The sequence below is a fragment of the Bombina bombina genome, chromosome 6 (genome assembly GCF_027579735.1).
Source record: "Bombina bombina isolate aBomBom1 chromosome 6, aBomBom1.pri, whole genome shotgun sequence".
NCBI classification, from domain to species: domain Eukaryota; kingdom Metazoa; phylum Chordata; class Amphibia; order Anura; family Bombinatoridae; genus Bombina; species Bombina bombina.
In genome coordinates this window covers 522206040-522229716 of record NC_069504.1, presented here as the reverse complement: position 1 = coordinate 522229716, position 23677 = coordinate 522206040, and the positions used below count along the sequence as shown (strand labels likewise).

The window sequence follows — 23677 nt, the reverse complement described above, 5'->3', positions numbered from 1 at the left end:
AGGCAGTTTTCACTCCCTTCAGACATGCTGGGAAAACTTTTCACTTTTTATGGATTAAGAGTTTTGAAAAAAAATCAATATTTTAGAGCAAATGGCACAGCACACATCTGTTCTAGCAAAAGTTCTAGCAAAAGAACTGAAACTAAACCTTGGTTAAAAACATAATTTATGTAAGAACTTACCTGATAAATTCATTTCTTTCATATTAGCAAGAGTCCATGAGCTAGTGACGTATGGGATATACATTCCTACCAGGAGGGGCAAAGTTTCACAAACCTCAAAATGTCTATAAATACACCCCTCACCACACCCACAAATCAGTTTAACGCATAGCCAAGAAGTGGGGTGATAAGAAAAAAGTGCGAAAGCATAAAAAATAAGGAATTGGAATAATTGTGCTTTATACAAAAAAATCATAGCCACCACAAAAAGGGTGGGCCTCATGGACTCTTGCTAATATGAAAGAAATGAATTTATCAGGTAAGTTCTTACATAAAACATAATTTATGCTTACCTGATAAATTTATTTCTCTTGTAGTGTAGTCAGTCCACGGGTCATCCATTACTTATGGGATTATATCTCTCCCCAACAGGAAGTTGCAAGAGGATCACCCAAGCAGAGCTGCTATATAGCTCCTCCCCTCACATGTCATATCCAGTCATTCGACCGAAACAAGACGAGAAAGGAGAAACCATAGTGTGCAGTGGTGACTGGAGTTTAATTAAAATTTAGGTCTGCCTTAAAAGACAGGGCGGGCCGTGGACTGACTACACTACAAGAGAAATAAATTTATCAGGTAAGCATAAATTATGTTTTCTCTTGTTAAGTGTAGTCAGTCCACGGGTCATCCATTACTTATGGGATACCAATACCAAAGCTAAAGTACACGGATGATGGGAGGGACAAGGCAGGAACTTTAAACGGAAGGAACCACTGCCTGAAGCACCTTTCTCCCAAAAATAGCCTCCGAAGAAGCAAAAGTGTCAAATTTGTAAAATTTTGAAAAAGTGTGAAGTGAAGACCAAGTTGCAGCCTTGCAAATCTGTTCAACAGAGGCCTCATTTTTAAAGGCCCAGGTGGAAGCCACAGCTCTAGTGGAATGAGCTGTAATTCTTTCCAGCAGTCTCATAGGCTAAACGTATTATGCTACGAAGCCAAAAGGAGAGAGAGGTAGCCGAAGCCTTTTGACCTCTCCTCTGTCCCGAGTAAACGACAAACAGGGAAGAAGTTTGACGAAAATCTTTAGTTGCCTGTAAATAGAACTTCAGGGCACGCACTACGTCCAGATTATGCAAAAGTCGTTCTTTCTTTGAAGAAGGGTTAGGACATAATGATGGAACAACAATCTCTTGATTGATATTCCTGTTAGAAACCACCTTAGGTAAAAACCCAGGTTTAGTACGCAGAACTACCTTGTCTGAATGGAAAATCAGATAAGGAGAATCACAGTGTAGGGCAGATAACTCAGAGACTCTTTGAGCCGAGGAAATAGCCATCAAAAACAGAACTTTCCAAGATAACAGCTTAATATCAATGGAATGGAGGGGTTCAAACGGAACACCTTGAAGAACTTTAAGAACCAAGTTTAAGCTCCACGGCGGAGCAACAGTCTTAAACACAGGCTTAATCCTAGCCAAAGCCTGACAAAAAGCCTGAACGTCTGGAACATCTGCCAGACGTTTGTGTAACAGAATAGACAGAGCAGAAATCTGTCCCTTTAATGAACTAGCAGATAACCCCTTTTCTAAACCCTCTTGTAGAAAGGACAAAATCCTAGGAATCCTAACTTTACTCCATGAGTAACTCTTGGATTCACACCAATATAAGTATTTACGCCATATTTTATGGTAAATTTTCCTGGTAACAGGTTTCCGAGCCTGTATTAAGGTATCAATAACCGACTCCGAGAAGCCACGCTTTGATAGAATCAAGCGTTCAATCTCCATGCAGTCAGCCTCAGAGAAATTAGATCTGGATGGTTGAAAGGACCCTGAATTAGAAGGTCCTGTCTTAGAGGTAGAGACCATGGTGGACAGGACGACATGCCCACTAGATCTGCATACCAGGTCCTGCGTGGCCACGCAGGTGCTATCAGAATCACCGATGCTCTCTCCTGTTTGATCTTGGCAATCAGCCGAGGAAGCAGCGGAAATGGTGGAAACACATAAGCCATGTTGAAACCCCAAGGGGCTGCTAGAGCATCTATCAGCGCCGCTCCCGGGTCCCTGGACCTGGATCCGTAGCAAGGAAGTTTGGCATTCTGTCGAGAAGCCATGAGATCCAGTTCCGGTTTGCCCCAACGATGAATTAGTTGAGCAAAGACCTCCGGATGAAGTTCCCACTCCCCCGGATGAAAAGTCTGACGACTTAGGAAGTCCGCCTCCCAGTTCTCCACGCCTCGGATATAGATCGCCGACAGGTGGCAAGAGTTGGACTCTGCCCAGCGAATTATCTTTGATACTTCCAACATCGCTAGGGAACTCCTGGTTCCCCCTTGATGGTTGATGTAAGCCACAGTCGTGATATTGTCCGACTGAAATCTGATGAACCTCAGTGTTGCCAACTGAGGCCAAGCTAGAAGAGCATTGAATATCGCTCTTAATTCGAGAATATTTATTGGGAGGAGTTTCTCCTCCTGAGTCCACGATCCCTGAGCCTTCAGGGAGTTCCAGACTGCGCCCCAACCTAGAAGGCTGGCATCTGTTGTTACAATCGTCCAATCTGGCCTGCGAAAGGTCATCCCTTTGGACAGATGGAGTCGAGAAAGCCACCAGAGAAGAGAATCCCTGGTCTCTTGATCCAGATTTATTAGAGGGGACAAATCTGAGTAATCCCCATTCCACTGAGCATGCATAATTGCAGCGGTCTGAGATGCAGGCGCGCAAATGGTACTATGTCCATTGCTGCTACCATTAAGCCGATTACTTCCATGCACTGGGCTACTGACGGGTGTGGAATGGAATGAAGGGCACGGCAAGCATTTAGAAGTTTTGATAACCTGGCCTCCGTCAGGTAAATTTTCATCTCTACAGAATCTATAAGAGTCCCTAAGAAGGGAACCCTTGTGAGTGGTAATAGAGAACTCTTTTCCACGTTCACCTTCCACCCATGCGACCTCAGAAATGCCAGAACTATCTCTGTATGAGACTTGGCAGTTTGAAAACTTGACGCTTGTATCAGAATGTCGTCTAGGTACGGAGCCACCGCTATGCCTCGCGGTCTTAGTACCGCCAGAAGTGAGCCCAGAACCTTTGTAAAGATTCTTGGGGCCGTAGCTAACCCGAAGGGAAGAGCTACAAACTGGTAATGCCTGTCTAGGAAGGCAAATCTTAGATACCAATAATGATCCTTGTGAATCGGTATGTGAAGGTAGGCATCCTTTAAGTCCACTGTGGTCATGTACTGACCCTCTTGGATCATGGGTAGGATGGTTCGAATAGTTTCCATTTTGAATGATGGAACTCTTAGGAACTTGTTTAGAATCTTTAAGTCCAAGATTGGTCTGAAGGTTCCCTCTTTCTTGGGAACCACAAACAGATTTGAATAAAATCCTTGCCCTTGTTCCGACCGCGGAACTGGGTGGATCACCCCCATTAATAAGAGGTCTTGTACACAGCGTAGAAACGCCTCTTTCTTTATTTGGTTTGCTGATAACCTTGAAAGATGAAATCTACCTTGTGGAGGAGAAGCTTTGAAGTCCAGAAGATATCCCTGAGATATGATCTCCAACGCCCAGGGATCCTGGACATCTCTTGCCCAAGCTTGGGCAAAGAGAGAAAGTCTGCCCCCCACTAGATCCGTTTCCGGACAGGGGGCCCTTACTTCATGCTGTCTTAGGGGCAGCAGCAGGTTTTCTGGCCTGCTTGCCCTTGTTCCAAGACTTGTTGCCTTTCCAACCCTGTCTGTAACGAGTAGCAGTCCCTTTCTGTTTTGGGGCGGAGGAAGTGGATGCTGCTCCTGCCTTGAAATTACGAAAGGCACGAAAATTAGACTGTTTGGCCTTTGATTTGGCCCTGTCCTGAGGAAGGGAGTGACCCTTACCTCCAGTAATGTCAGCAATAATTTATTTCAAGCCGGGCCCGAATAAGGTTTGCCCTTTGAAAGGAATATTAAGCAATTTAGATTTAGAAGTTACATCTGCTGACCAGGATTTAAGCCATAGCGCTCTGCGCGCCTAGATGGCGAATCCGGAGTTCTTAGCCGTTAGTTTGGTTAAATGCACCACGGCATCCGAAACAAATGCATTAGCTAGCTTAAGGGCTTTAAGCTTGTTCATAATCTCATCCAATGGAGCTGTGCGAATAGCCTCTTCCAGAGACTCAAACCAGAATGCCGCCGCAGCAGTGACGGGCGCAATGCATGCAAGGGGCTGTAATATAAAACCTTGTCTAACAAACATTTTCTTAAGGTAACCTTCTAATTTTTTATCCATTGGTTCTGAGAAAGCACAGCTATCCTCCACCGGGATAGTGGTACGCTTGGCTATAGTAGAAACTGCTCCCTCCACCTTAGGGACCGTCTGCCATAAGTCTCGTGTGGTGGCGTCTATTGGGAACATTTTTCTAAATATCGGAGGAGGGGAAAAAGGCACACCGGGTCTATCCCACTCCTTGCTAATAATCTCTGTAAGCCTTTTAGGTATAGGAAAAACGTCAGTACACACCGGTACCGCATAGTATTTATCCAGCCTACATAATTTCTCTGGGATTGCCACCGTGTCGCAATCATTCAGAGCCGCTAACACCTCCCCTAGCAATACACGGAGGTTCTCAAGCTTAAATTTAAAATTTGAAATTTCTGAATCCGGTCTCCCCAGATCAGATCCGTCACCCACAGAATGAAGCTCTCCGTCCTCATGTTCTGCAAATTGTGACGCAGTATCGGACATGGCTCTCGTGTCATCGGCGCGCTCTGTCCTAAACCCAGAGCTATCGCGCTTGCCTCTTAACTCAGGCAAATTAGATAATACTTCTTTCATAACATTAGCCATATCATGCAAAGTGATTTGTAAGGGCCTTGATGTACTTGGCGCCACAATCTCACGCACCTCCTGAGCTGGAGGCGAAGGTACCGACACGTGAGGAGAGTTAGACGGCATAACTTCCCCCTCGATGTCTGGTGATAATTTCTTTACCGGTAAAGACTGACTTTTATTTAAAGTAACATCAATACAATTGGTACACAAATTTCTATTGGGCTCCACATTGGCTTTTAAACATAATGAACAAGTAGATTCATCTGTATCAGACATGTTTAACAGACTAGCAATGAAGGCTAGCAAGCTTGGAAAAAAACTGTCAGTGAATTTACAAGCAATATGAAAAAACGCAGCAGCGCTTTTAAAAACACAGTTGAAATACCAATGAACTAATTCAGTTATAGCCAACAATTTTAACAATAAATGTATGAATTTAGCAGAGGATTGCACCCACTAGCAAACGGATGATTAACCCCTCAATACCCACAACCGGATAATCAATTTTAGATTTAACGTTTTTCTCACAGTCAAACACACTGTCACAGGTCTGCTGTGACTGATTACCTCCCTCAAAATTGAATTTTGAAGACCCCTGAGCTCTCTGGAGACGTCCTGGATCAAGGAGGAAAAGGCAGGAAGACTGTGCTAGAATTTTATCTGCGCAACAAGGCGCTAAAAAAGGCCCCTCCCACTCATATTACAACAGTGGGAGACCTGTTACAACGGTTTCTATGCAGAAATAAACGTTAGCCATGTGGAAAAAAATCATGCCCAAAAAGATTTATCACCAAAGTACCTCACAAAACGAATAACATGCCAGTAAACGTTTTAAAAACAACTTTTCCAGTGTTATGTAAAGTTATCACTAAGCCTGCTACCAGTCGCTTCTACTGCAGTTAAGGCTTAAACATTTATTTCAGTATTAACAGTATTTTCTCAGTCAAATTCTAGTCCCTAGAAAATAACTCAACTGCGCATACATTTAACAGCCTGATACCAGTCGCTACTACTGCATTAAAGGCTGTACTTACATCATATGGGTAACGGCAGTGTTTTCTTAGTCAATTCCATTCCTAGAAAATATTATACTGCACATACCTCATTTGCGGAGGACCCCGCATGCTATTCCCCTTTCTGAAGTTACCCCTCCTCAGAATGCGCAAGAACAGCCAGTGGATCTTAGTTACGTCTGCTAAGATCATAGAAAACGCAGGCAGATCTTCTTCTAAATACTGCCTGAGAGAAAAAACAGCACACTCCGGTGCCATTTTAAAATAACAAACTTTTGATTGAAGAATTAAGTAAAAAACTCCTGTCTCCTCTCACAACCTCCTTTGTTGAGACTTGCAAGAGAATGACTGGGTATGACATGTGAGGGGAGGAGCTATATAGCAGCTCTGCTTGGGTGATCCTCTTGCAACTTCCTGTTGGGGAGAGATATAATCCCATAAGTAATGGATGACCCGTGGACTGACTACACTTAACAAGAGAAATTATGTTTTCTTTCATGTAATTAGCAAGAGTCCATGAGCTAGTGACGTATGGGATAATGACTACCCAAGATGTGGATCTTCCACGCAAGAGTCACTAGAGAGGGAGGGATAAAATAAAGACAGCCAATTCCGCTGAAAAAAATCCACACCCAAAAATAAAGTTTAAATCTTATAATGAAAAATACTGAAATTATAAGCAGAAGAATCAAACTGAAACAGCTGCCTGAAGTACTTTTCTACCAAAAACAGCTTCAGAAGAAGAAAACACATCAAAATGGTAGAATTTAGTAAAAGTATGCAAAGAAGACCAAGTTGCTGCTTTGCAAATCTGATCAACCGAAGCTTCATTCCTAAACGCCCAGGAAGTAGAAACTGACCTAGTAGAATGAGCTGTAATCCTTTGAGGCGGAGTTTTACCCGACTCGACATAAGCATGATGAATTAAAGATTTCAACCAAGATGCCAAAGAAATGGCAGAGGCCTTCTGACCTTTCCTAGAACCGGAAAAGGTAACAAATAGACTAGAAGTCTTTCGGAAATTCTTAGTAGCTTCAACATAATATTTCAAAGCTCTAACTACATCCAAAGAATGCAATGATCTCTCCTTAGAATTCTTAGGATTAGGACACAATGAAGGAACCACAATAACTCTACTAATGTTGTTAGAATTCACAACCTTAGGTAAAAATTGAAAAGAAGTTCGCAACACCGCCTTATCCTGATGAAAAATCAGAAAAGGAGACTCACAAGAAAGAGCAGATAATTCAGAAACTCTTCTAGCAGAAGAGATGGCCAAAAGAAACAAAACTTTCCAAGAAAGTAATTTAATGTCCAAAGAATGCATAGGTTCAAACGGAGGAGCTTGAAGAGCCCCCAGAACCAAATTCAAACTCCAAGGAGGAAAAATTGACTTAATGACAGGCTTTATACGAACCAAAGCTTACACAAAACAATGAATATCAGGAAGATTAGCAATCTTTCTGTGAAAAAGAACAGAAAGAGCAGAGATTTGTCCTTTCAAGGAACTTGCAGACAAACCTTTATTTAAACCATCCTGAAGAAACTGTAGAATTCTCGGAATTCTAAAAGAATGCCAGGAAAAATGATGAGAAAGACACCAAGAAATGTAAGTCTTCCAAACTCGATAATATATCTTTCTAGATACAGATTTACGAGCCTGTAACATAGTACTAATCACACAGTCAGAGAAACCTCTTTGACTAAGAATCAAGCGTTCAATCTCCATACCTTTAAATTTAAGGATTTGAGATCCTGATGTAAAAAAGGACCTTGTGACAGAAGGTCTGGTCTTAACGGAAGAGTCCATGGTTGGCAAGAGGCCATCCGGACAAGATCCGCATACCAAAACCTGTGAGGCCATGCTGGAGCCACCAGCAGAACAAACGAGCATTCCTTCAGAATCTTGGAGATTACTCTTGGAAGAAGAACTAGAGGCGGAAAGATATAGGCAGGATGATACTTCCAAGGAAGTGACAATGCATCCACTGCTTCCGCCTGAGAATCCCTGGATCTGGACAGATACCTGGGAAGTTTCTTGTTTAGATGAGAAGCCATCAGATCTATTTCTGGAAGTCCCCACATTTGAACAATCTGAAGAAATACCTCTGGGTGAAGAGACCATTCGCCCGGATGTAACGTTTGGCGACTGAGATAATCCGCTTCCCAATTGTCTATACCTGGGATATGAACCGCAGAAATTAGACAGGAGCTGGATTCCGCCCATACCAGTATTCGAGATACTTCTTTCATAGCCAGAGGACTGTGAGTCCCTCCTTGATGATTGATGTATGCCACAGTTGTGACATTGTCTGTCTGAAAACAAATGAACGATTCTCTCTTTAGAAGAGGCCATGACTGAAGAGCTCTGAAAATTGCACGGAGTTCCAAAATATTGATCGGTAATCTCACCTCCTGAGATTCCCAAACCCCTTGTGCTGTCAGAGACCCCCAAACAGCTCCCCAACCTGTCAGACTTGCATCTGTTGAAATTACAGTCCAGGTCGGAAGAACAAAAGAAGCCCCCTGAACTAAACAATGGTGATCTGTCCACCACGTCAGAGAGTGTCGTACAATCGGTTTTAAAGATATTAATTGAGATATCTTTGTGTAATCCCTGCACCACTGGTTCAGCATACAGAGCTGAAGAGGTCGCATGTGAAAACGAGCAAAGGGGATCGCGTCCGATGCAGCAGTCATAAGACCTAGAATTTCCATGCATAAGGCTACCGAAGGGAATGATTGTGACTGAAGGTTTCGACAAGCTGAGATCAATTTCAGACGTCTCTTGTCTGTCAGAGACAGAGTCATGGACACTGAATCTATCTGGAAACCTAAAAAGGTTACCTTTGTCTGAGGAATCAATGAACTTTTTGGTAAATTGATCCTCCAACCATGATCTTGAAGAAACAACACAAGTCGATTCGTATGAGATTCTGCTAAATGTGAATACTGAGCAAGTACCAAGATATCGTCCAAATAAGGAAATACCACAATACCCTGTTCTCTGATTACAGACAGAAGGGCACCGAGAACCTTTGTAAAAATTCTTGGAGCTGTTGCTAGGCCAAACGGTAGAGCCACAAACTGGTAATGCTTGTCTAGGAAAGAGAATCTCAGAAACTGATAGTGATCTGGATGAATCGGAATATGCAGATATGCATCCTGTAAATCTATTGTGGACATATAATGCCCTTGCTGAACAAAAGGCAGGATAGTCCTTACAGTTACCATTTTGAATGTTGGTATCCTTACATAACGATTCAATATTTTTAGATCCAGAACTGGTCTGAAGGAATTCTCCTTCTTTGGTACAATGAAGAGATTTGAATAAAACCCCAGCCCCTGTTCCAGAACTGGAACTGGCATAATTACTCCAGCCAACTCTAGATCTGAAACACATTTCAGAAATGCTCGAGCCTTCGCTGGGTTTACTGGGACACAGGAAAGAAAAAATCTCTTTGCAGGAGGCCTTATCTTGAAGCCAATTCTGTACCCTTCTGAAACAATGTTCTGAATCCAAAGATTGTGAATTGAATTGATCCAAATTTCTTTGAAAAAACATAATCTGCCCCCTACCAGCTGAGCTGGAATGAGGGCCGCACCTTCATGTGGACTTAGGAGCTGGCTTTGGTTTTCTAAAAGGCTTGGATTTATTCCAGACTGGAGATGGTTTCCAAACTGATACCGCTCCTGTGGATGAAGGATCAGGCTTTTGTTCCTTATTGTGACGAAAGGAACGAAAACGATTATTAGACCTAAATTTACCTTTAGATTTTTTATCCTGTGGTAAAAAAGTTCCTTTCCCTCCAGTAACAGTTGAGATAATAGAATCCAACTGAGAACCAAATAATTTATTACCCTGGAAAGAAAGGGAAAGCAAAGTAGACTTAGAAAACATATCAGCATTCCAAGTTTTAAGCCATAAAGCTCTTCTAGCTAAAATAGCTAGAGACATATACCTGACATCAACTCTAATGATATCAAAGATGGCATCACAAATAAAATTATTAGCATGTTGAAGAAGATTAATAATGCTATGAGAATTATGATCTGTTACTTGTTGCGCTAAAGCTTCTAACCAAAAAGTTGAAGCTGCAGCAACATCCGCTAAAGATATAGCAGGTCTAAGAAGATTACCTGAACACAAGTAAGCTTTTCTTAGAAAGGATTCAATTTTCCTATCTAAAGGATCCTTAAAGGAAGTACTATCTGCCGTAGGAATAGTAGTACGCTTAGCAAGAGTAAAGACAGCCCCATCAACCTTAGGGATTTTGTCCCAAAACTCTAATCTGTCAGATGGCACAGGATATAATTGCTTAAAACGTTTAGAAGGAGTAAATGAATTACCCAAATTATTCCATTCCCTGGAAATTACCTCAGAAATAGCATCAGGGACAGGAAAAACTTCTGGAATAACTACAGGAGATTTAAAAACCTTATTTAAACGTTTAGATTTAGTATCAAGAGGACCAGAATCCTCTATTTCTAATGCAATTAAGACTTCTTTAAGTAAAGAACGAATAAATTCCATTTTAAATAAATATGAAGATTTATCAGCATCAACCTCTGAGACAGAATCCTCTGAACCAGAAGAACCATTATCAGAATCAAAATGATGATGTTCATTTAAAAATTCATCTGAAAAATGAGAAGTTTTAAAAGACTTTTTACGTTTACTAGAAGGAGGAATAACAGACATAGCCTTCTTAATGGATTTAGAAACAAAATCTCTTATGTTATCAGGAACACTCTGAGTATTAGATGTTGACGGAACAGCAACAGGTAATGTAACATTACTAAAGGAAATATTATCTGCATTAACAAGTTTGTCATGACATTCAGTACAAACAACAGCTGGAGGAACAGATACCACAAGTTTACAGCAGATACACTTAACTTTGGTAGATCCAGCACCAGGCAGCGATTTTCCAGAAGTATCTTCTGACTCAGTGTCAATCTAGGACATCTTGCAATATGTAATAGAAAAAACAACATATAAAGCAAAATTGATCAAATTCCTTAAATGACAGTTTCAGGAATGGGAAAAAATGCCAGTGAACAATCTTTTAGCAACCAGAAGCAATAAATAATGAGACTTAAATAATGTGGAGACAATAGTGATGCCCATATTTTTTAGCGCCAAAAAAGACGCCCACATTATTTGGTGCCTAAATGCTTTTGGCGCCAAAAATGACGCCCCATCCGGAACGCCGACACTTTTGGCGCAAAAAAACGTCAAAAATGACGCAACTTCCGGCGACACGTATGACGCCGGAAACAGAAAAAAAAAATTTTGCGCCAAAAAAGTCAGCGCCAAGAATGACGCAATAAAATGAAGCATTTTCAGCCCCCGCGAGCCTAACAGCCCACAGGGAAAAAGTCAAATTTTGAGGTAAGAAAAAATTGATTTATTCATATGCATTATCCCAAATATGAAACTGACTGTCTGAAATAAGGAACGTTGAACATCCTGAGTCAAGGCAAATAAATGTTTGAATACATATATTTAGAACTTTATATAAAAGTGCCCAACCATAGCTTAGAGTGTCACAGAAAATAAGACTTACTTACCCCAGGACACTCATCTACATGTAGTAGAAAGCCAAACCAGTACTGAAACGAGAATCAGTAGAGGTAATGGTATATATAAGAGTATATCGTCGATCTGAAAAGGGAGGTAAGAGATGAATCTCTACGACCGATAACAGAGAACCTATGAAATAGACCCCGTAGAAGGAGATCATTGAATTCAAAAAGGCAATACTCTCCTCACATCACTCTGACATTCACTGCACGCTGAGAGGAAAACCGGGCTCCAACCTGCTGCGGAGCGCATATCAACGTAGAATCTAGCACAAACTTACTTCACCACCTCCATAGGAGGCAAAGTTTGTAACACTGATTTGTGGGTGTGGTGAGGGGTGTATTTATAGGCATTTTGAGGTTTGGGAAACTTTGCCCCTCCTGGTAGGAATGTATATCCCATACGTCACTAGCTCATGGACTCTTGCTAATTACATGAAAGAAAAGGTATAATCTGGGGGCGTGTCCAGGAAGTGACTGAAATGGCCACAAAAAACAGAAGCTCATAGTAAATTCTGAGATGTTTGTCACCTATCTCTAGATTTTGACAGCACCCATCTTTGGGCGCTACAGATTAAGATATACTACACTTTGGTGTTTCAGATGGGTCAATATTTCCTGCATTATTGATCTACAAGGCCTGTTCTGGACCTCCGAGATCTACAGTGGAAGCCTTCCCTGCAGAAACTCCATATTCCCTGCATAGATATTTGTGGCCCTTTTGTCAGCGGCCGAGACATTGGGGTCCACTATGCCTAGCATTGAGTAGCAACTAAAGCACAAGATTTAACCTTAATCCCCCTAAATACTAATGAGTGGTCTACTCTCTCTTACAGGGATACAAGATATATACTATTTCAATTTTCAAGCTTAGATGTCCTAATAATAATTCTGTATATTATTTGGAGATAGAATTATACTAGTTTCTTATGTACATTTTCAGAAAAGGCTAGTCTGGGTATCCTAAGAGTCCCTAACTTTAGTTCTGTCCACTCTCCTCACCTGGTAATTTGTAAGATCCTCTTTAGGTTTTCATGGAGCTACAGAAGATAGATCCCCAGTATGAGACCTGCCTGCCTTTCTGTATTGTGGTGAAAGTTGGTATAGGATAAGACATGATGTGGACATAGGGTGATAATATATCAGTGTGTAGTGCCTTCTACTTCCCTAATGCAATGCCCTATGTCAAGTCAAGTAGTAGTGCTATTGTGTATTCAGGGGACTCTAATGTTTACTTATGCAATTTTCACTATACTTACTAAATAGAAGTGAGATATCACTTTATAGGTAGCTTTTGTTCTTCCTATTGCATTGCGGTGCCAGAACAAAAAAGGGTACTGCTCTAACATATGGTTTTGCTTATATATGCTATCTCTCTATTTTTGCAGTACATTAGAGAATAATTATTTGGGTGTTTTACTCTACCTTGATATAAGAACTTATACTAGCCTAGCCCTCTAATTTATCTCTCACATGAGTTTAGTATATAATTTTCTCAGTCAAGTCAAATGAGGAATGGCTACTGCCGCTCATGCTTTGGCAAGTAAAATAGCTCTATATTACTATTATTATCATACTCCTTACTTGATAATGTTGTTGTTTTGTTAATTAATCTAATATTAGCCAGCTGTTCCATACATACACCGACAGGTATATAGTACTACATTCCCCTAAACTCAGTAAACTCGTTGGCACACCCAATATTTGTTCTCTCCATATGTTCATTAAAGATAAGCAGATTTACTTTCTTTTACATATATTATTCCTAAGAGGGCACTTTAATCAATCTCACATAATGTTTAAAAGGTGGTCTTTTTTCTAAAATTCTCTCCTGTTCACAGGTGACTTTAAAAGCAGAATAACTTTTGTCTGTATCATCAGAGGCTAATTTCTTTCATTTATTTATTTATTTATTTTTATATCTCAGTTTGCATAGATGCTCTTCTCATACCATCAAACTTGACATTATAAATATCTCAAGGTTGCTCTTTATTATTAGTTTGTTATCACGCATTGTGGTGCTAGTTAATTCACAACATGTATATATTTTATGAGCAACATTGGACCCAAAAGTGGCTCCTAGTATGTCTTTGTGGAATTTTAAGTTTTCCACATGCCATATCGAAGGGCTTACACTTGACACCAGCTTTTGAGTGCCACTCTGGGCAGTCCCTCCTGACAGTGAAGTACAATAAATAGACATTTTTCTATACATGCCAAAATATGCATGAAAGATTTTACTATAAATTTAACCCCTTCACTACCCAGGATTTCAGAGAAAAAACATAATTTATGCTTACCTGATAAATTCCTTTCTCCTGTAGTGTGGTCAGTCCACGGGTCATCATTACTTCTGGGATATTAACTCCTCCCCAACAGGAAGTGCAAGAGGATCACCCCAGCAGAGCTGCTATATAGCTCCTCCCCTCTACGTCACACCCAGTCATTCGACCAAGAACCAAACGAGAAAGGAGAAACTATAGGGTGCAGTGGTGACTGGAGTATAATTTAAAAATTTAGACCTGCCATAAAAAACAGGGCGGGCCGTGGACTGACCACACTACAGGAGAAAGGAATTTATCAGGTAAGCATAAATTATGTTTTCTCCTGTTAAGTGTGGTCAGTCCACGGGTCATCATTACTTCTGGGATACCAATACCAAAGCTAAAGTACACGGATGACGGGAGGGACAGGCAGGATCTTTATACGGAAGGAACCACTGCCTGAAGAACCTTTCTCCCAAAAACAGCCTCCGAAGAAGCAAAAGTGTCAAATTTGTAAAATTTGGAAAAAGTATGAAGAGAAGACCAAGTTGCAGCCTTGCAAATCTGTTCAACAGAGGCCTCATTCTTAAAGGCCCAGGTGGAAGCCACAGCTCTAGTGGAATGAGCTGTAATTCTTTCAGGAGGCTGCTGTCCAGCAGTCTCATAGGCTAAACGTATTATGCTACGAAGCCAAAAAGAGAGAGAGGTAGCAGAAGCTTTTTGACCTCTCCTCTGTCCAGAATAAACGACAAACAGGGAAGAAGTTTGGCGAAAATCTTTAGTTGCCTGTAAATAAAATTTCAGGGCACGGACTACATCTAGATTGTGCAGAAGTCGTTCCTTCTTTGAAGAAGGATTCGGACACAATGATGGCACAACAATCTCTTGATTGATATTCTTATTAGTGACAACCTTAGGTAAGAACCCAGGTTTAGTACGCAGAACTACCTTATCTGAATGAAAAATCAGATACGGAGAATCACAATGTAAGGCTGATAACTCAGAGACTCTACGAGCCGAGGAAATAGCCATTAAAAACAGAACTTTCCAAGATAACAGCTTGATATCAATGGAATGAAGGGGTTCAAACGGAACACCCTGTAAAACGTTAAGAACTAAATTTAAGCTCCATGGTGGAGCAACAGTTTTAAACACAGGCTTAATCCTGGCCAAAGCCTGGCAAAAAGCCTGAACGTCTGGAACTTCTGACAGACGCTTGTGTAAAAGAATGGACAGAGCTGAGATCTGTCCCTTTAAGGAACTAGCAGATAAACCCTTTTCTAAACCTTCTTGTAGAAAGGACAATATCCTAGGAATCCTAACTTTACTCCATGAGTAACTCTTGGATTCGCACCAATGTAAGTATTTACGCCATATTTTATGGTAAATCTTTCTGGTAACAGGCTTCCTAGCCTGTATTAAGGTATCAATAACTGACTCCGAAAAACCACACTTTGATAAAATCAAGCGTTCAATTTCCAAGCAGTCAGCTTCAGAGAAATTAGATTTTGATGTTTGAAAGGACCCTGAATTAGAAGGTCCTGTCTCAGAGGCAGAGACCAAGGTGGACAGGATGACATGTCCACTAGATCTGCATACCAGGTCCTGCGTGGCCACGCAGGCGCTATCAGAATCACTGATGCTCTCTCCTGTTTGATCCTGGCAATCAATCGAGGAAGCATCGGGAAGGGTGGAAACACATAGGCCATCCCGAAGGTCCAAGGTGCTGTCAAAGCATCTACCAGGACTGCTCCCGGGTCCCTGGACCTGGACCCGTAACAAGGAAGCTTGGCGTTCTGGCGAGACGCCATGAGATCTATCTCTGGTTTGCCCCAAAGTCGAAGTATTTTGGCAAAGATCTCCGGATGAAGTTCCCACTCCCCCGGATGAAAAGTCTGACGACTTAGGAAATCCGCCTCCCAGTTTTCCACTCCAGGAATGTGGATCGCTGACAGGTGACAAGAGTGAGACTCTGCCCAGCGAATTATCTTTGATACTTCCATCATCGCTAGGGAGCTTCTTGTCCCTCCTTGATGGTTGATGTAAGCTACAGTCGTGATGTTGTCCGACTGAAACCTGATGAACCCCCGAGTTGTTAACTGAGGCCAAGCCAGAAGGGCATTGAGAACTGCTCTCAATTCCAGAATGTTTATTAGAAGGAGACTTTCCTCCTGAGTCCATGATCCCTGAGCCTTCAGGGAATTCCAGACAGCGCCCCAACCTAGTAGGCTGGCGTCTGTTGTTACAATTGTCCAATCTGGTCTGCTGAATGGCATCCCCCTGGACAGATGTGGCCGAGAAAGCCACCATAGAAGAGAATTTCTGGTCTCTTGATCCAGATTCAGAGTAGGGGACAAATCTGAGTAATCCCCATTCCACTGACTTAGCATGCACAATTGCAGCGGTCTGAGATGTAGGCGTGCAAAGGGTACTATGTCCATTGCCGCTACCATTAAGCCGATTACCTCCATGCATTGAGCCACTGACGGGTGTTGAATGGAATGAAGGACACGGCAAGCATTTTGAAGTTTTGTTAACCTGTCTTCTGTCAGGTAAATCTTCATTTCTACAGAGTCTATAAGAGTCCCCAAGAAGGGAACCCTTGTGAGTGGTAAGAGAGAACTCTTCTCTACGTTCACCTTCCACCCATGCGACCTTAGAAATGCCAGTACTAACTCTGTATGAGACTTGGCAGTTTGAAAGCTTGACGCTTGTATCAGAATGTCGTCTAGGTACGGAGCCACCGAAATTCCTCGCGGCCTTAGCACCGCCAGAAGAGAGCCCAGAACCTTTGTGAAGATTCTTGGAGCCGTAGCCAACCCGAATGGAAGAGCTACAAACTGGTAATGCCTGTCTAGGAAGGCAAACCTTAGATACCGGTAATGATCTTTGTGAATCGGTATATGAAGGTAGGCATCCTTTAAATCCACTGTGGTCATGTACTGACCCTTTTGGATCATGGGTAAGATTGTCCGAATAGTTTCCATTTTGAACGATGGAACTCTTAGGAATTTGTTTAGGATCTTTAAATCCAAGATTGGTCTGAAGGTTCCTTCTTTCTTGGGAACCACAAACAGATTTGAGTAAAAACCTTGTCCGTGTTCCGACCGCGGAACCGGATGGATCACTCCCATTAGTAAAAGATCTTGTACACAGCGTAGAAACGCCTCTTTCTTTATCTGGTTTGTTGACAACCTTGAAAGATGAAATCTCCCTTTTGGGGGAGAGGCTTTGAAGTCCAGAAGATATCCCTGAGATATGATCTCCAACGCCCAGGGATCCTGGACATCTCTTGCCCAAGCCTGGGCGAAGAGAGAGAGAGTCTGCCCCCCACTAGATCCGTTCCCGGATCGGGGGCCCTCACTTCATGCTGTCTTAGGGGCAGCAGCAGGCTTTCTGGCCTGTTTGCCCTTGTTCCAGGACTGGTTAGGTTTCCAGCCTTGTCTGTATCGAGCAACAGCTCCTTCCTGTTTTGGTGCAGAGGAAGTTGATGCTGCTCCTGCCTTGAAATTACGAAAGGCACGAAAATTAGACTGTCTAGCCCTAGGTTTGGCTCTGTCTTGAGGCAGGGCATGGCCTTTACCTCCTGTAATGTCAGCGATAATTTCCTTCAAACCGGGCCCGAATAAGGTCTGCCCTTTGAAAGGTATGTTAAGTAATTTAGATTTAGAAGTAACATCAGCTGACCAGGATTTTAGCCACAGCGCTCTGCGTGCCTGAATGGCGAATCCGGAATTCTTAGCCGTAAGTTTAGTTAAGTGTACTACGGCATCAGAAATAAATGAATTAGCTAGCTTAAGGGTTTTAAGCTTGTGTGTAATCTCATCTAATGGAGCTGATTCAAGGGTCTCTTCCAGAGACTCAAACCAAAATGCTGCTGCAGCCATGACAGGCCCAATGCATGCAAGGGGTTGCAATATAAAACCTTGTTGAACAAACATTTTCTTAAGGTAACCCTCTAATTTTTTATCCATTGGATCTGAAAAGGCGCAGCTATCCTCCACCGGGATAGTGGTACGCTTAGCTAAAGTAGAAACTGCTCCCTCCACCTTAGGGACCGTTTGCCATAAGTCCCGTGTGGTGGCGTCTATTGGAAACATCTTTCTGAATATAGGAGGGGGTGAGAAAGGCACACCGGGTCTGTCCCACTCCTTAGTAACAATTTCAGTAAGTCTCTTAGGTATTGGAAAAACGTCAGTACTCGACGGTACCGCAAAATATTTATCCAACCTACACATTTTCTCTGGTATTGCAACTGTGTTACAATCATTCAGAGCCGCTAAGACCTCCCCTAGTAATACACGGAGGTTTTCCAGCTTAAACTTAAAATTTGAAATGTCTGAATCCAGTTTATTTGGATCAGATCCGTCACCCGCAGAATGAAGCTCTCCGTCCTCATGTTCTGCAAATTGTGACGCAGTATCTGACATGGCCCTAATATTATCAGCGCACTCTGTTCTCACCCCAGAGTGATCTCGCTTACCTCTAAGTTCTGGTAATTTAGACAAAACTTCAGTCATAACATTAGCCATGTCCTGTAGTGTGATTTGTAATGGCCGCCCTGAAGTACTCGGCGTTACAATATCACGCACCTCCCGAGCGGGAGATGCAGGTACTGACACGTGAGGCAAGTTAGTCGGCATAACTTCCCCCTCGTTGTTTGGTGAATGATGTTCAATTTGTACAGAATGACTCTTATTCAAAGTAGCATCAATGCAATTAGTACATAAATTTCTATTGGGCTCCACCTTGGCTTTTGCACATATAGCACAGAGATATTCCTCTGAGTCAGACATGTTTAACAAACTAGCAATTAAACTAGCAAGCTAGGAAATACTTTTCACTCAAATTACAAGTAATGTGAAAAACGCACTGTGCCTTTAAGAAGCACAGAAAAAATAATAATAAGGAACTGGAAAAATTATAACAATCAGATTTTTCCCAGTAAAGGCATAAATTTAGCAAAGGATTGCCCCCATTAGCAATGGATAACTAACCCTTAATGGCAGAAAAAAATGTACAAAATATAAACGTTTTTTATCACAGTCAAAGCACAATCTCACAGGTCTGCTGTGAGTGATTACCTCCCTCAAAATAATTTTTGAAGACCCTTGAGCTCTGTAGAGACGATCCGGATCATGCAGGAAGAGAAACAGATTTTTGACTGAATTTTTGATGCGTAGCAAAAGCGCCAAAATAGGCCCCTCCCCCTCACTCACAGCAGTGAGGGAAGTTCAGTAAACTGTCTCAGATTAAAATAAACGATAGCCAAGTGGAAAAACAGTGCCCAAAAACAATTTTTCACCCAGTACCTCAGATATTTAAACAATTTAGCATGCCAGCAAAAACGTTTAAAATCAAATATCATGAAATGTCATTAAACAGCCTGTTGCTAGACGTTCCCACTGCAAGTAAGGCTAAAGATTATATGCATATAGTATTACCCAGAGAAGTGCCATTCCCCAGAATACAGAAGTGTACACATATATACATAAACAGCCTGATACCAGTTGCTACTACTGCATTTAAGGCTGAACTTACATTATATTGGTATTGGCAGTATTTTCTCAGTCAATTCCATTCCTCAGAAAATAATATACTGCAACATACCTCTTTGCAGGTGAACCTGCCCGCTGTCCCCTGATCTGAAGTTTACCTCACTCCTCAGAATGGCCGAGAACAGCAAAATGAATTTTAGCTACGCCGGCTAAAATCATCCAAAAACTCAGGTAGATTCTTCTTCAAATTCTACCTGAGAAGGAACAACACACTCCGGTGCTGTTTTAAAGTAACAAACTTTTGATTGAAGATATAAAAACTAAGTATAATCACCACAGTCCTCTCACACATCCTATCTATTAGTTGGGTGCAAGAGAATGACTGGGTGTGACGTAGAGGGGAGGAGCTATATAGCAGCTCTGCTGGGGTGATCCTCTTGCACTTCCTGTTGGGGAGGAGTTAATATCCCAGAAGTAATGATGACCCGTGGACTGACCACACTTAACAGGAGAAACTAGCTTTTTTGCTATCACTCATTTTAAACAGAAATATAGACTTTTTTAATTTAGCTATGCAAACTATATATATTTTTTAAGTAGACAACCCAATAATTGATTTAGGCCCACTTTAGTATATTTGGCCACCAAATACGATTATATTAAAAAAATCTTTATCTTTTTCAAAACTATGATTTTCACACAACTACTGCAGTCATAAGACAAATAGTTGTAATAGCTTCTCTGGGGTCCCTTTTGTTCAGAGACATGTATGTCTTTCCTGTTTTTTTTTGACAATTAGAAGGCTGCAAATTGCAGCTGTGTACTACACTTCTGAAATTCCCAGCAGTAAGGGGTTAATCAGGTAGCTTGTATGGTTAATATCTGTGCTAGTGTAGGGATTACCCTCTCACCTGCTGAACCCTAATTGATCCCCCAACACTGGCCACCACCATCTTAGGTACTGGCACTACAGTTTAGGGATTTTATTTATTTATATTATTTTAGGGAACCCACCTCACTGACCCCCTCCCAAACAGCTCTCTTACCTTCCCCCCTCCCACTACTCCCCTGCCATCTTTGATACTGGTAGCTAAATTTGCCAGTAATTAAAATTAATTTTTTTTTATATTTTTTGTGGACCCCCTCCACAATCACTTTTTCCCCCCCACAGTACAGCTTCCTCCCCCTCCAGCCATTCTTTTTTTGTTATTAGCATAGGGCCCCATTCCTCCCTCTACCTTCAAAATAGTTTTCTGTTGAGTAGGGAAACCGCCCCTCCTGTAAAGATTGTCGATCTGCCTCCATATAGTAAGGGATCATGATCAGAAAGCAGATGCCTTCTGCCCCCAACTGCAGTATTCACTGTTGACAGGATGCCATAAGGTACTGTCAGGGTTCATACAAAATGCAAACTGCGCTGTGGGGACACCCCTGGTGACTTTGTTGCTGGGCCCTGCCTGGGATAGAACCAGGGACTGCAGGTCTAGAGTCCAGCTTGCTCTGTCTGTGCCAGTGGAGGATGTTTACTTACAGGGGTTTGTGGAAGAATATTATCATCAGTATGTGTGTCTCTAAGCTACCCCCCCTCTGGATGCTTACCAATCAGAGAAGTGCTCTCTGACAACATATTGAGTAATCTATGCCTTTACTCCTTGCTTTGGGATTTTTAGTCTTTCCTGTTCCCAGTTTGTTGCTGGACTTTCTGCTGGTGACATTGCCTAAGTTTGGATTTTTGCTGCCTGCCTTTGAACCTTGGACTGTCCTGACCTTGTGTCTGCATGTCGCATAGCTCGTACTATTGCTTGGGCTTTCCCTGTTGCAGTTTTCTAGCTTAGAACCTTACTGCCTGACGTGCCTATTTGTTTGTCCTGTCTGCAGTACTGCATTTGTTGCTGCTTCCAGCTTGTATTCCAAACCTTGTATTACTTTGTTTGGCCCAGAAACTGACATTGCCTTTGCTTTGCCCAAAAGAGGGAATTTTCTTTGCTTAGCTCAGAAATTAGCACTACTTTCCTTGGCCCTTAAATAGTTCTTCCAGTACTTAACTCTTGTTTGTCTGAACTTGCACCTGAACATCAGCTATACTGGTTTGTACAGGTTTCTTGAGTTAACTCTTGTTTGTACCTGTCTCCCAGTGTAATCCATTTCAGGACATTACTTGATATTTGCCTGTGTAACTTTCTCCAAATATATATATATGTATATATACACGAGTATCCAGTATATTGCTATTCAATCTGCTCAGTTTTCTACTATCCCTGCCATTGGGCTCCATTCTGTTAAAGAGGCCAGATTCATGACAGCTGTCTAAGCTGAGAGTTGGACATAGGTACTACATAAACACAGTACGCTGGACAAAGTACTGTGTGACGTAGTACCTATGTACATATGGTGCAAGGGGTAAATAAAAAAGTATATATGTACATATCTATCGATAGAATTGTGTTCGTTATTTGTAAATGCATAGGTTTAAAAATTGTAGTTTGACTCTAATTTCTCTGAAATGTATACTGTAATTAGAGTTTATTGTCATTGCACAATATTTCTGTTAAAATAATAGAGGAAGTATATTTTAAATGTATAAAACATCACAAAAATGTCATAATCTACAAATACATTAGGCACTTTGTGTGTCTAGGAATGACTTGTATTCCAAGATATACATCCTGTTAGTTTAAAAATCAATCCATACAACTGCTGTAACTTAACCTTTTCATGCCAAAAATATTTCATGTTTCAAAAGCACCCATAGACAATGCATTGCAGCCAATGAGACTCCAGAGTTATGCATATTGTCCTATAGGTATTCTAAACCAAATTAAATCTTATATCAAAAAGGGGACATGCAAAAGGGTAATTTAAGAATTTGAAGTGCCGTATACAAGCACTTGCTACTGTCCATGTACCCCCCTAGACAGCTGCTTATTTTGCCGAATGAAAAATCTGGCCCCACCCACAATGACAGTTCACATTGTCATTTGCGATATAATTAACACAATGTTTCCCCCTCAGGACTTACTGCTTCTTTGTCCTGAATTTCGGTTTCAAGTTGCTGCAGTCTTTTGCTGAGCTCTTCGTTTCTCGCTCTTTCTTTATCAATTTCATCACACTGTGCTTCAAGTTCTACAACCTAAGGAGAATAGGAAAGACCATCAGAAACGTAAATCTCTGTCAGTCATGCAGAGCTCATTCAATAGCAAATTACATAGATGCCTCTAGTATCTCAGTTTAAGATCTGACATCTATTCAATGAATTTACATGTTCAGATTCTTCACAATTTATTTGCAATCTTGCTACATTTAGCATAATTTACTGCACAGGAATCCCGTAAGATTCAGCCCTACAGGGGAATTTCAGCAGCAAATGTAAACAAATGTTTAGATCTAAACATAAATATGAATGTGTGGCTGTGTTTGTGCTTTATACAGGTTAGATTTGCCCACTAGTGACGAATATTTAAGAAGAGTTTACGTGCAGAACGAAAAAGGCAGCTTTTTATGCAACAAATAATAAATACAAAAAAGGAAAAGGACTAACAATAAATGAAGGGTGTTACCCTAAATGCCCCTACAGCATCATTAAACCATCCAATAAAACCTCTCCCATCCATCACAAATCCATCTGTATCTTATTTAGACAACTCACTGATCTCATTTCTGAAACCAGAAAGGCAAGTTCCTTTTTATGCTTTTATTTAGATGTAAACATAGTGACATTTATTTTTAAACAGGGAACCAAATGAACACGGAGTTCCACAGGGAACAGTTTGAATTCAATATTTAAATATTTAAAACAATGACTTTTCATTTACTCCATTTCATCAAACGAAATCAGCAGGCACAAATACATTCAAGTGTAACAAAGCAGGATGAGATATAAGGTAGGTCAGATTAGAAAAAAGTCTAATAAAATGTTGATACAGTATTAAAAGTTCACCAACAAACTTATAGGAGATAGATAGGCTATTTAAAGGGACACTAAACCCACATTTTTTATTTCATGAGTCAGATAGAGCATGCAATTTTAAGCAACTTTCCAATTTACTCCTATTATACATTTTTCTTCATTCTCTTGGTATGCTTTGTTGAAGGAGCAGCAATGCACTTCTGGTTGCTGACTGAACACTTGGTTGAACCAATAACAATCTGTATAAATATGCAGCCACCAATCACCAGCTAGAACCTAGGATCTTTGCTGCTCCTGAGCTTTCCTAGATAAGCCGTTCAGCAAAGGATAACAAGAGAAAGAAGCAAAGTAAATTGTAAAGTTGTTTAAAATTGTATGCTCTGTTTGAATCATGAAAGAAAAATTTTGGTTTTCATGTCCCTTTAACTTAAAA

At 41.2% G+C, this 23677-nt stretch overlaps 1 protein-coding gene across 1 annotated transcript in view; it reads right to left on the bottom strand.

Moving 5' to 3' along the window:
• HOMER2 (homer scaffold protein 2) overlaps window positions 1–23677 on the bottom strand; it is a 627175-nt gene that overhangs the window by 61942 nt on the left and 541556 nt on the right. The window contains exon 7 of the mRNA XM_053717425.1: window positions 22357–22467. Coding sequence (XP_053573400.1) covers window positions 22357–22467 — 111 coding nt within the window. The remainder of the gene's footprint in view (window positions 1–22356; window positions 22468–23677) is intronic.